The sequence below is a fragment of the Aplysia californica genome, unplaced genomic scaffold, assembly GCF_000002075.1.
Source record: "Aplysia californica isolate F4 #8 unplaced genomic scaffold, AplCal3.0 scaffold00562, whole genome shotgun sequence".
In the NCBI taxonomy this organism is placed as follows: domain Eukaryota; kingdom Metazoa; phylum Mollusca; class Gastropoda; order Aplysiida; family Aplysiidae; genus Aplysia; species Aplysia californica.
The window spans coordinates 172,386-185,455 of NW_004797832.1; the positions used below are offsets into that span (position 1 = coordinate 172,386).

A 13,070-nucleotide genomic window follows, 5' to 3' on the forward strand; every position below is an offset into this window, starting at 1 on the left:
TCAAAATTGTCAATGGAACATCATATCAATTATTTATGTACCATTTTATTTTGTGAATTGCGTAGAAATGGTCATACGTCTATGTTTTTGAATGAACACTTGTTGAAAACGCTTGTGTCATCTTTCTTGTTTTCACACATCAATTATTGCAATGCTTTACTAGCTATCTTACCAAATACCACTTTTCACACTTCACAAGTTACAGCGTTTTCAAAATCATGCTGCTAGGCTTGTAGGCCTACTAAAGAAAAAGAAGAGGGATCACATTACTCTCATGTGAAGAAAGTTGGATTGGCTTCCCGTGTCAGCTAGAATGTCATATAAAATTGCAATATTATTTCATAAACATGTCAATAACAAAGCTCCCTCATATTTTAGTGATCTCATCCAGATTTTTGTTCCATCTAGATGGTAAAAAATTAGCTGAAAGATCGTTTGCACATCTTGCTCCATCAGTTTGGAACTCTCTTCCCCCAACCCTTGAGACATACAACATCTGAGTCTAAATTTTAAAAATCTTTAAAGACACATTTAATGACATCATTTTTATGTCAGTAGATTCATGTTCAGTACAACGTTATGTTAATGACTATGTATCCATTTATGTATTTTGCGAATTGCATTGTGTATATTATTTTATTATGTCATGTGTATGTGCTCATTTCGTAACGATGTGTAAGCGTGCGGGTGTGATAAGCAAGTAGATGTATGTGTGTGTGTGTGTGTGTGTGTGTGTGTGTGTGTGTGTGTGTGTGTGTGTGTGTGAGAGTGTGTGTATGTGTATGTGTGTGCATGTGTGTGTGTGTGTGTGTGTGTGTGTGTGTGTGTGTGTGTGTGTGTGTGTGTGTCTGGCGAGCATGTGTGTGCACATGTGTGCATGTATTGTAATGTATGTGTGAGTGTGTGTGTTTGCTTGTGTGTGTATGTGTGTGTTGTAGTGTGTGTGTGTGTGTGTATGAGTGTGTGTATGTGCGTGTGTGTCGCGGCGTGAATATCCTTCGTGCATGCATTTAGGTAAAGCGCCTAGAGTTGTGTTTACAGGGGAGTGGGCGCTATAGAAATGATCTTCATTATTATTATTACTCTAAGACATCTGAGGTGTCAACTGTCTGCCAAAAAAATTCATGAACTTTTCAGACATCATGGAAATGTGCTCGGACACTCACAATTTATGGATTATATTTACTGCATCCTATAATAAGCATAGTCTATATGTTTTAGAACTAACTTTAGTTGATCAGCCTGAAGAATGGCAAAATAAGAAAAATTTCAGAAGTCCAGATTTTGGATTTATTTGGAAAATCGGCACCTCTGAGAAATGAATAAATGGCAGACGTACGACTTGTTTCACACACATTAGAAGAAATAAATTTACCCTACAAAACAAGGATCTCTATGAACAATACTTTGCCAAGATCACATAAGTTTTATACAACACAAGCTTCTTTATAAATTCGTAAAAAGAAATGGTATCATTGTGCTAAGTATTCAGCTGTTATCTAGCACTTCTTTTGACCAGACGGATGATCGACTAGATACTCTTCACTTTGTATGAATTCAAGCTTAATATGTGAGGCATCGTGGTGAAATCAGGTGCTCGTCAAAATAATGAAATCAAAGAAATCTGCATTTTTAGGGATGTTGGGCAATTTTTTTTCTAATTTTCTTTTTTTGGCTCAACATCTTTAACGTCCATTAAAAAACACATTCATAACTGAAAAACGTTGATCAAAGGTTCAAAAGATGTAAATTTGAATTTTCCAAGGACTCTCAAGCTTTGGTAGTCACCAAATTTTGTCGACCATTTTCTTGCTAATTTTATTTCTGAAACCAAGTAACACCATCTCCTTCAATTGCAAATATCTCACCTCTTATCAAAGATTGATGTCTAATTTTCTCAACGAAAGCATCAGAAACCCTGATTGTTCCACAAACATCGATGAAGAACTGTGCAAATCGTAGAGAGAATTCTGATGGCATGAATTTAAAGCTTTATGACGATCCACATGCCCAAAAATTGACGAGCGCCTCATTCCACCACGTCGCGACACATATAATATGGACACCTCTTTTCCAAATTGTGAAGAAATACAATAGTATTCATTAGCACACTTTTCTCACATGTCCTGCTGCAGCACGTCATTTGTAAATTAACTGATTGTTCCACAAACATCGATGAAGAACTGTGCAAATCGTAGAGAGAATTCTGATGGCATCAGAAATCCAGAGCAATAGTGTTTTGTTCCTTGCACTAACAAAGACAACTGATCAGATAGTTGTTGACCTTGAGTTGACCATGAGTTGGCACAATAAGGACAAGATGTTGTTTCATTCTCTCTTGCTGCTCATACAGGAGAGACTGAGGTCACCGATTGATCCATCTTCGTGTAGACTCTTCCCAATCTGTGTTACCTCCCTCCTCATCGTCGGTACGAATGAATGATTCATCATCCGTCTGCAAGAAGCTCTCGTCATCAGTGGTATATCTGCTGTTCGTCATCTCCTGAAATACATACAAATAAAAGCTGATCTATTTTTAAAAATGCCGGACTCCTTATTCACTAAATAACCCGGAGGAAAAAAATGGTTTTTGTATCTTTCTAGAGTTGCAGTGTCTGACTGTAAACAGCAAACGGATACATGTAATAATTTACCCACAATACTTTCTACATCAATAGCTTAAGGTCACCAACAAGTCAAGTTTGAAATTTGTTTGCTTGTTAATGGTCATATGAACGCACGAAAAAAAAAGTTAGTTCCATTCGCAACAGTTCACTGCACAGCCTGATTCTGGTCAACACCTCTACTAAAATGTTAAAATACAAAAAATTTGATGTAAATAAATTTTAAATTTAAAATTACTTTTTAAAAAATATAAAAAATTTCAATGTTCATTACAATTTTCCATAAACGCCAATGGATTTTATAAAATCAAGGATTCTGTTGGAATCAACGACGGAAAACAGATCTTGCAATTTTTTGCATCTAAAATATTTCCTTCGGGTCTCTCTGAAGTCTAGACATTCTGTTAAAATGTGTCTAATGGTAAAATCTGTATCGCATCCGACATAAAACGGCTTCTCATCTCCCTGAAGGAGTTATTCATGTGTCAGGGACGTGCGTCTGATGCGTAATCGAGTAAAAACCACTTCCTCTATTCTGGAGAGGCCCGAAGGGCTTAATGTTGTGAAGTTTGTTGTTTTCTTGCTTTTTTCAATGAGGCTCCCACAGACTGGAGGTATAGTTCTTGACTTTATTTTTAAAGTAAGTTTGTGGGAGAGTGTTTGTTGTTGATCCCAACAGAAGGGATAAGGATTCTTTTGCCAGGAGGTCAACTTGTTCGTTTCCTCGAATGCCCACATGGCTAGGTAGCCATGCAAATACGACACCTTTCCCGGTTTCAGCCAAAACGTGTATTTTTTGTTGTAATCTATCAATTTTTGTGTGTAAGAGTGTGTAGTTTGTAAGTGAGGTGATGCAAGACAGAGAGTCAGATAGGATAAGGAAAGTTTTGCTAGGAGATTTTTCTACAGAGTCAAGTGCCATGTCAATGAAATTTTCACTACAACCTTGCTTTAAAAAAGTCTAGACAACCAAATATTTGGTGAGACAACCATTTACGCAAAGCAAAGGCCTATGATGTGCAACATGTGTGAATCCAGTAGAACACTCGATTTGCCTCAGTAAGATTAGTGCTGTGCTCGAAGAACTTAAAACAAACTTGTTCAAAGAATCATAAGGGAAAATTATCTCAGAATGTCTGATTCTGATGTCTTCCATGCATTTACTGAGTATCAATGACAGGCAATTGAAAATGGCCTCTTGGAAAGCTGCGGGGCCGAGCGCTTTTCCCTATGACTATCATCACCAATAATTTCCTCATGTCTGTTCCCGATGTTATAGTTCAGTACAGAGATTCTGTCTTTCTGCTTCCATCTGCCTCTTTGCACAAGTTCATGTAAACGCACATTCAGTATAAACACACGCTAAAGAGCCCTCCTAAGCACCATGCGTTTAGGCGGCGGTGTCTACTGTACTTTCAGGAAGCAAGGCAGCCCTATTACAATTCAAGTGTTGAATTGGAATCCACTAGGTAAGAGATCAAGGAGAAGGCCATGTGGAACCTTGAGAACAGTCACAGAGAATGATGTACAGAAGAGTGGGAAGACATAGAATAATGTAATGAAGCTAGCCCACGATAGGGAAAGATGAAAAGTGTTTGTTTCTAGCTAAAACCCTGATGCAGGGTGAGAAAGGCAATAATGATGATGACGAAGATTATCTTGCATCGTAGAGCTCAGAAATAAAACTAAATTGAATGACGATTCTAAAATGGGAAAGCAAAACCAAACTCTTCAATTCTAGAGATCAGTTAACATCACAATGAAAGGGTAGCCCAAAATATTAATACGTTTTTTTTTCTCCTTTTTTCTTTGGGAGGGTTGGTTTGCCTTTTTGGGGTTGTATGTAGACCAAATAAGCATTCTCTTAAGTTTTTTTTTTTTGTGATCCCACTTAAGGGACATTAACTCGGTTATTAGTGCATTAATTTCAACAAAATTTCGAACAAATAAAATTCAACCAGGGGACATCATGTTTGTAAATAAGAAGAAAATCCATCAATGTCTCTGAAATATCAAAAACTTGTGACCAAATTTGGGTAAAACACAAAATTTCACTTCTTAGAAATGTTCAGCTACATGGGCGTGATCAGCTCGTTCTGGTTTCAGGACAAGGAAAGTGAAACCACAACAGTCACATCAGATGGATATCTTGCAGAACAGAGAAAAATTTGGAGAAGTCTCGGTAGTAGAAGGTGTTAGGCTGAGAGGCCAGTGGGATGGTGCCACATTGAAATGTCTGGAGTGGCCCTTTTGTGGTTGTAAGAAAGGTTTGGAGAAAGCCTTAGGACAAAAGTTTACAAATTAATGGTACCACATCCCCCCAAACTTGAGCCCTTTAAATTATTACAATTCGGGTGTTTCTGACAGACAGAGTCCATGTAAACCAGCCACAAATGATCAAACAGTTGAAACTCAATGAAGAGCAGGACGTCCAGAGAATCTACCCAAAAACATGCCACGCGGTTATTAAAAATTTCCAGTGGCATATTGCCGCTTGTTTAGAGAGAAATGGTCAATCCCTAGAGATATAAGTAGCCACCAAGCTCCCTAGGTTTATTTGGTAATTAAATTTTTTTTGCATAAATTTGTTCTTCAATGCACAAATCATGGCTGTTTGAAATCAGTATGGTTGATTTTTAAGAAGTTGCAAAGTTTTGCCGTTCACTCAGTTTTGGTTCAAATTTAAAAGACTTGATTTTTTTGTTAACATGGTGCATGATTATTTCATTTTGACATGTAATTGTAGTTTTCTGTACAGAAAATTTCAAAATTCTGCCCCCAAATTGTGCATAAATTCTGCAAGGATTGCAGCTATGTCTAAACTTCTTTGTCCCTACTGTAATATAAGTATAAGTACTAATTCATCATAAGGGGAGAAGTAGCACTAGAGATACAAAAAACCCAACAATTAGCAGCATACAATCTGTATTTTTGTTTAGAAACACAAGCTTGTGTCACGATGTGCCCCAGGGCGAGGCCCGCTCAGTAGAGCTGTGCCCATTTAACTTTACTATTCGACATTCATGATTTTTTAAACTATTCACATCTATTCGAAGCGTGGTAGAGCCATTCGAATGCAGTGTGATTTAAAAACAACAACCAGATAATGGATTTTCGTCTCATTTTTCTCAAACTCAAACGTAGAAAAATTGGAGCACATTACATCTAAAATCATTAAGGCAAATATACAGAAATACTCTTTATTTGATGGTTACGAAACAGAGCGATACGAGGATCCTACAAGAGTTATTATAACACAATCCTTTAGAGCTGTTGTTATCGATCCAGCAACAGCTGGGCTCTTGTCCTTCTGTCCAATGCCATGTACTGATAAGTGCAGGTTTGCTGCAGTTGCTGTAATGTTCCATAGAGTGTGTTGTCAATGTTGGGTCTCGGAGGAAGAAGGGTAGCTCTTATGTCATTTAGGGCTGTGCAGTGGAACAAGTGATGATCCACAGTCTCATATGCATAGTCACAAAAGGGACACATTGGGGGAAGTTCCGGGTTTATTCTGTTCTGGTGGAAGTTGAGCTATATATATGTTCTGTTCGTAGGCGGAAGATCGTGGTCTGTTTCTTTCTCTGTATGTGGTTGATATTGTCATTCCTTTTTGTTGTGGTCATATGTTTGAAAACTGCTCTGCTTGACTTTCTGTTCATCCAATCTTGTTTGTTGTTGCTTTTAATGATTTGTTTTGCAGTGTTGTATGAAGTTGGAATGTTGGATTGTTCCTGTCTAGATCCCCGTTTGGCAAGTGTGTCTGCTCTGTCATTTCCAGGTATGTTTGAGTGTCCGGGGACCCATTGCATTACTAGGTTGATGCTACGGAATGTTTTCAGATGATGGGAGCCAAACAGTATATGAGTTTAGATGATGGTCATTTTCTATGGCTTGTAAGACTGATAGTGAGTCAATGAAAATCACAATACTCTGTGCTTTTCCAGGACGAGTGTCAAAAACTGTGCGGAGATGGTAGGCCTACAGTGCTGTTTCAATTGCCATCATTTCTGCATCGTAGTTCCTGCATTTCTCTCCACAGGCTGCAGAGATCTCATTGGAACTTCCATCTGGGTACTGTATTTGTACAGTGGAATCCTGTCATAACGAGAGGGACGGGACCGGTGCAAAACATCCGTTATAGCAGGGTCCTCGTTAAAAAGGATCCAGTAATAAATTCAATGGAATTAGCACAGTAAGCCGAATCTATACTATGAGTCTGGTTTTCTGTTTCTTTCTTTTTGTAATCTCCCCTGATGATGATTTGGTTCAACATGACCTCAAGGTCTAACTTGATCACAAATCGAACAAGGTTTCTTTCTCTAGCGTTAGCGATGTTGATAGCTCGGCGTCAGCGATCAGAAATAAAGTTCTCTAGGCTAACTCGCCCGCTGTGTTGTCCCCCACCCCACCACACCCTGCTGTGCGTTCCATCTATTTGCGCACGTCATACATTCGCTTCATCCATCACAGCACTGTGACCTCTCCATCCCCGCATTGGAGAAGTGAGAGGCATGCTAGACCTAGATAATCTAGACTAGGCTGGCCTATCACGTGATGCGTTCTGCTTGTCTGCGCATACCACATCCTCCCCATTCATTCGCTCCGCCTTCACTGTTGGCATACGTGGGCTCTCCCATTCTTTGTTTCGCAAGATCACCAATAACTGGCGAGGTTTTGCATGAATAAATGGCCTATGCGCTGTTCGCAACAGCAGCAATAGTCCGCGATAAGAGACTCGCATGTTTGTCTGATTGCGCAATAGCAGTACTTTATTTACAAAGATAAAGAAGGGAAAAAAATGGGATTTTAGAATAGTGTCTTTATAACAGACTTCTCGTTATTTCAGGACTCGTTATAAGTGGATTCCACTGTATTCCATATCCGGCTTTGGTTGTGCCTTTGAATGCTGAGGCGTCCGTATAGACGTATATCCAGTCATCTGAATACCTGTCAATTGGGTCTGAAGATTTTGTACTCTTGTCTCAGAGAGATGTTGTAGTGATTGGCTTTTTTAAAGAAGGGTGGGGAGGGATGTTTTGGTTGACTCTCTTGGTTTCTTTTCTGTTTTGTGGTAGATGGTGACTCTCCATTGGTTCTGTGATGTGATGCATAATTGACTTTTGTTGAATTCGTTTCTTTGGTTTCCATGTTTCTACTAATTTCCTGTTTGGGTGGTTGGGGCACATTGTTTTAGTTCTTTCATGTAGCTCCAAAACTGCTTCATCTCTGCGGATTCCCAGGGGTTCAACATTTGAGAGGATTTCACACGCGGCGGTAGGTGTGTATCTCATGCCACCATTTATAAAACGAAGGGCATTATTTTGGACCTTGTCAAGGGTGTTGCAAGTAGTTGTACTGCACGTAGTGAGTAGACTATTGCTGTATTCCAGGGAAGATCGGACATAACCAAGGTATAGAGCTCTCAGAGTTTGTTTGCTTGCGAGTTTCTTTAAAAGTTGGAGTCTTTTTTTTTCCTTGTTCCTTATGTTCTCCACTTGGCTTTTCATGGTTAGACTATGGTCAAGTTTGACTTCTAGATAAGTTGGAGGTTCTCTTTTGGGTAGACTTTCATTTCCTATCTTTAGATTTTCTTTGGCTGCTTTATGGCTTTCGTGAAGATAGTGTATACTGTTTTCGTGCAGTTTATTTGAAGTTTCCATTTCTGACAGTAATTGTGGAGCCTCTTGAGATCTTCATTTAATTTCCCTGCTCCTACTATCGTGCTGTGATGTGTCTGCCAAAGAGCAAGATCATTGGCATAAAGAGTCTTTTCTGATTTTAACACATTCGTTACATCATTAGAAAAGAAGATCAAGAACAAAGTGCAACTCAGACAGGAACCCTGAGGTAGGTCTTCCTCGAGTACTTCTCTTGACGAGTGGGCATTGTTTACCTTGGTTTCAATCGGACAGGAAGAACTTGATCCATTTGTAAAGTTTGCCATGTATCCCGAGGTCCATCAATTTCATGAGTAGGCCTTTTCTCCACACTCTGTCGTACGCCTGTTGGAGATTTACAAAGATGGCGACAGTGTGTTTAGACTCCCGAAATTCCTCCTGGATGTTTTGACTCAGTTTAAAAAATTGATCTTCAGTGTTGCTGCCTTTTCTGTAGCCTGCTTGGTGTGGGTTTAAGCAGTTAGTGTTTTCCAGATACCAGTAGAGGCATTTGTTTATCATTCTTTCCGCAAGCTTACCGATACATGATGTTAATAAGGTAGGTCGGTAGCTTTTCGCTTCTCCAGGTGGTTTCCCATTTTTCAGGAGCGGTATAATCTGGGCGATCCTCCATGCCTTTGGTATTCCACTCGTTCTCCACGTGGTGTTTATCAGGGAAAGAAAAACTTCTTTTCCTTTAGAAATCTAGCACCAAGGTTGCACAGCATTTCGTTGTGTATTTTATCTTGTCCTGGTGCTTTCTTTTCACTTAGCTTTTTGAGGGCCTGACTGAGTTCCATCATGCTATAATCCTCTTCAAAAAGCGAGTTGTTCACAGTTGGAGCTTTTTCTTTATGCTTATAGCCCTATTTATGAGGAGTCTATCAGCCTCGGTTAGTCTGCCTGCCCTAGGTAAGCGGCGAAAAACCGGTTTAACTGTTCGGCTTTCTTCTGGTATTCAGTGAATGTGCTGCCTGAAAGGAAAAAAGGTTTGGGGTTGCTTTTTTGTCTTTCTCCCGAGAGGTTGCAGACAAGGGACCAAGCCTTTGTTCCATTGTGGCGGAGGTCAAGATCTTTGCAGATTTGAGTCCATTTCTCTTTTTTGGTTTTTTTTACTGTCCCTTTCACCTGAGCGCAGGTCTTGTTGTAGTGTATTTTGTTTATTGGTGATGGTGATATCTTTTAGAGAATATCTCTTACTATTCAATATTCACTCGTCACTCTATGGACAACTCAAGCAAGGGCACTTTACTCTTGAAGCGCAGTGAATGTTTTTTTTCATGAAGTTAGCTGTCGCAATGAGCTCCCCTAACCCTACTCGAAATTCGAAGTGCTATGAACGGTGACGTGATGTCAACACGTTGCACTGTCTGGGTGCATGCGTCAACAACACACGTGCGCTCAGTGACTGGCATTGAACAGCCCAAGTCAGATCTGGACTATCACAATATAAGAAAAAACGATTCGACAGCGCTTCGAATTGCGAAAGTTAGATCTGGACTTATCTTATATCAGAAAAAACTATCCGACGGCGCTGTGAATACTGAAAGTTAGATCTAGGCTAATCACATGTAAGAAAATAGGGAGTGCTTATTTAGGCCACATATGGCCTAAATAAGGTAAGGGAGGGGGGTTTAGCTTATTTAGGCCACACATGCTCAAACTACCCTTTTCAGGCAATTGAGTTCGTTCCACTTTCATAATGGTGCACCTTTCTTATTTAGTACGGTTTTGTCTCAGTGTACAACTTATAAATCTTAACCATAATGAATATTGTAAAGAACAAAGCGCAATACGCAAAATTTTGCTCGATCCCAATGGTTTGAATGAGGGCCAGATTTTTCGTTAATGAAGGGGCAAAAGCTAAGCTACCATTTTGGCACACTTTGGTCAAGTGAAAAGGTCAAATCCTCCGAATGGACTTCCGGGTTAAATTTGGGGTATAAAAAGTGTGTACACTACGTGGCTGAGTCAAAGTTACACTATCTTTGCCTGAGTGACACTCTCTCGTACTGTCTCGTAGTAGTACATGTAGGCTAGTAGGCCTAGTAGTAGTAGTAGCAAAGATCGTGTAGAGAATATTTGGTAGTAGATTCTATCTAGTAGGCAGTTTAGTGAACGTGCTCGCAGCAGGGCGAATCGGCCTCGATAAGCCCCGTAAACTTTTGTGATCGGCCACGAAGCCTCGTATATTGATGGGTCTAGATCTAGATCTAAACAACTCAGTGTTATTCTCACTGCCACATCCGACAGGCCTAGATCTACATCTTTTTAAAAGGAAAAGAAAGATCATCAAAATGGTTGAATTCGCGTGAAAATCGATTCGGTAGAACTAGACTAGAACTATTAAAATTTGCTTCTGAAAACAAGGCAATTTTTATACGAAGGCCATTTTTATAACTCGATGAAATAAAAACTACTGGCTGTGTACTGTGTTATTCTGTATAAAAATAAATTATGAAACTTCAGGACGTATTATTATTTTCCAGCATCTTTTGACGCCTGAGCTGTAGAGGTTGAAGTTTTCACAACACTAATAGATCTACTAATAGGGCTTTCCGTAAAAAATGCATAGATCTACAAAAGCCGAACCACCGAATCGACCGGTCAGCGACCCAGGCACCTCGCTCTCGCCCCTGCACACTGTGATAACGTGTTGCTTCGGTATCGCATTATTCAACTATTATTAATACGTGCGGCTATGGCAATTGGGATGTACTGACTGACAAAAAATTCAGTTTTGTTTTTATTTTACCATATATTTGACTTTAATAGTGCAGGCGATAGCAAGATCTAGATTCCCTGTCTAGAATCAGTAGTAGCAGGCCTATGCTAGAAGCAGCCAGAGAGCCTACAACTGCTAGATCTAGATCTAACTTATTATTGCTATGCCTTTGGGCTTTGGAATTGAAATAAAACGAATTGCACAGTTCTAGTTACTTTTAGATTCAGCAAATAACTGTATTTCCAGAGTTAATAATAACAAATCTCAGCATAACAATCACTTTTACTTTTATTAGAATAATTAGATCCAACTTTTTTTCTAAAATCTGTTTTGCGCAAACTTAAGATTTTCTCTACTTGTAGAGCACAAAATTTACATTGTAAGCCTCTGCTCAGTCTTTTAGTATACATAATAAAACACACACACACACACACACACACACACACACACACACACACACACACACACACACACACACACACACACACACACACATATATATAATATATATATATATATATATATATATATATATATATATATATATATAGAGAGAGAGAGAGAGAGAGAGAGAGATCTATATAATCTTTTTATGTTTTTTTCGGGATATTTTTAAAACTCTTTTTTTCAACATGTCATAAAATCAAATTGTGCCATTTTCTTTGAAAAGAATAGCATTAGCAGTGGACTTTTTAGACAGCGAGTCTCTGATTCAATATAAAAAAAAAAAGCTAATCAATGAAAATTGCAAATTGATAATAGTTTAGTCCTGAAGAGGATAGGTGGACACCGGGGTCTGCAGAGCGAAATACTAGGTTTTAGGATGTGAATCCCGGAGTCACCATAGTGAAATAAAGTTTGGTTTAAGTAAGGATTGGTGGACCCCGGGGTCAACGTAGTGATAAATAAGCAGGTTTAAGGTGGACCCCGGGGTCTACCTAGCGAAATACTAGGTTTTAGGACAGGTGGACCCCAGGGTCACCGTAGTGAAATAAGTATGTTTCTTTAAAGATTGGTGGACCCCGGGGTCAGCGTAGTGAAATAAGTAGGGTTAATTTTAAAAGGATTGGTGGACCCCGGAGTCACCATAGCCGTAGAGGAATAAGAAGGTTTAATTAAGGATTGGTGGACCCCCGGGACACCTAGATTAAACCTACTTATTTTACTACGGTGACCGCAGGTTCCACCTATTCTAAAAACCTAACTAGCATTTCGTTAGGTAGACCCTGGGGGCCACCTTAGACCTACCTATTTCACTACGTTGACTCCAGGGTCCACCAATCCTTAAAATTAAACCTAGATCTACATGTACTTATTTCACTACATTGACCCCAGGGTCCACCAATCCTTAATTAAACCTAGATCTACTGATTTCACTTCATTGACCCCGGGGTCCACCAATCCTTAATTAAACCTATATCTACTTATAATTTCACTACGTTGACCATGGGCTCCGCCAGTCCTACTATAAAATAAACTGAGATCTACTTATTTCACTATGTTGACCCCGGGGTCCACCGATCCTTAGTTAAACCTAGATCTACTACTTATTTCACTACGCTCACTCCGGGGTTCACATCCTAAAACCTAGCATTTTGTTAGATAGACCCCGGGGTCCACCTATCCTTTTGGCTAGATAGACCCCGTAGTCCGCCTATCCACTTTCTTGATAATAACTGAAAACAATACATGCCAGTTGTCATGAATAGTGAAGGAAAATGAGGGGAAAAAAAGACAATGAGGTAGACTATAATTTATCAAAAAAATTGCAAGTGCAAGTGAAGATCATAAAATCATTTTGTTATTTTCTGGTCATCTTTCCCGGTTTATAAAAAAAAATTCAGTGGGCCTACTACTAGATCTATGTCTCTGAAGAACATTTTGCTTGCCTTTATTAGCTTTTTATATGTACATGAAAGCATAGAATATATAGTTTCACACAAATATATGCACAATACTTTGAAAAAGAAAGATAGGTCATTGTTTTTTTTACGGAATCCGTTTTACGTTGAGAAAAGCGCTTAAAAACAAGTTAAAAAATTTCAAGAATGCCCATAATATTAG

General features: G+C 39.1%; 1 protein-coding gene across 2 annotated transcripts in view; it reads right to left on the bottom strand.

Moving 5' to 3' along the window:
* Positions 1–1,756: 1,756 nt before the first annotated feature.
* Positions 1,757–13,070, bottom strand: part of LOC101855974 (dystrobrevin beta) — a gene marked incomplete at its 5' end in the record, with an annotated part of 83,144 nt that continues 71,830 nt past the window's right edge. For both annotated transcript variants that reach the window (XM_013087235.2, XM_035972035.1), the window contains 1 exon segment: positions 1,757–2,503. In XM_013087235.2, coding sequence (XP_012942689.1) covers positions 2,366–2,503 — 138 coding nt within the window.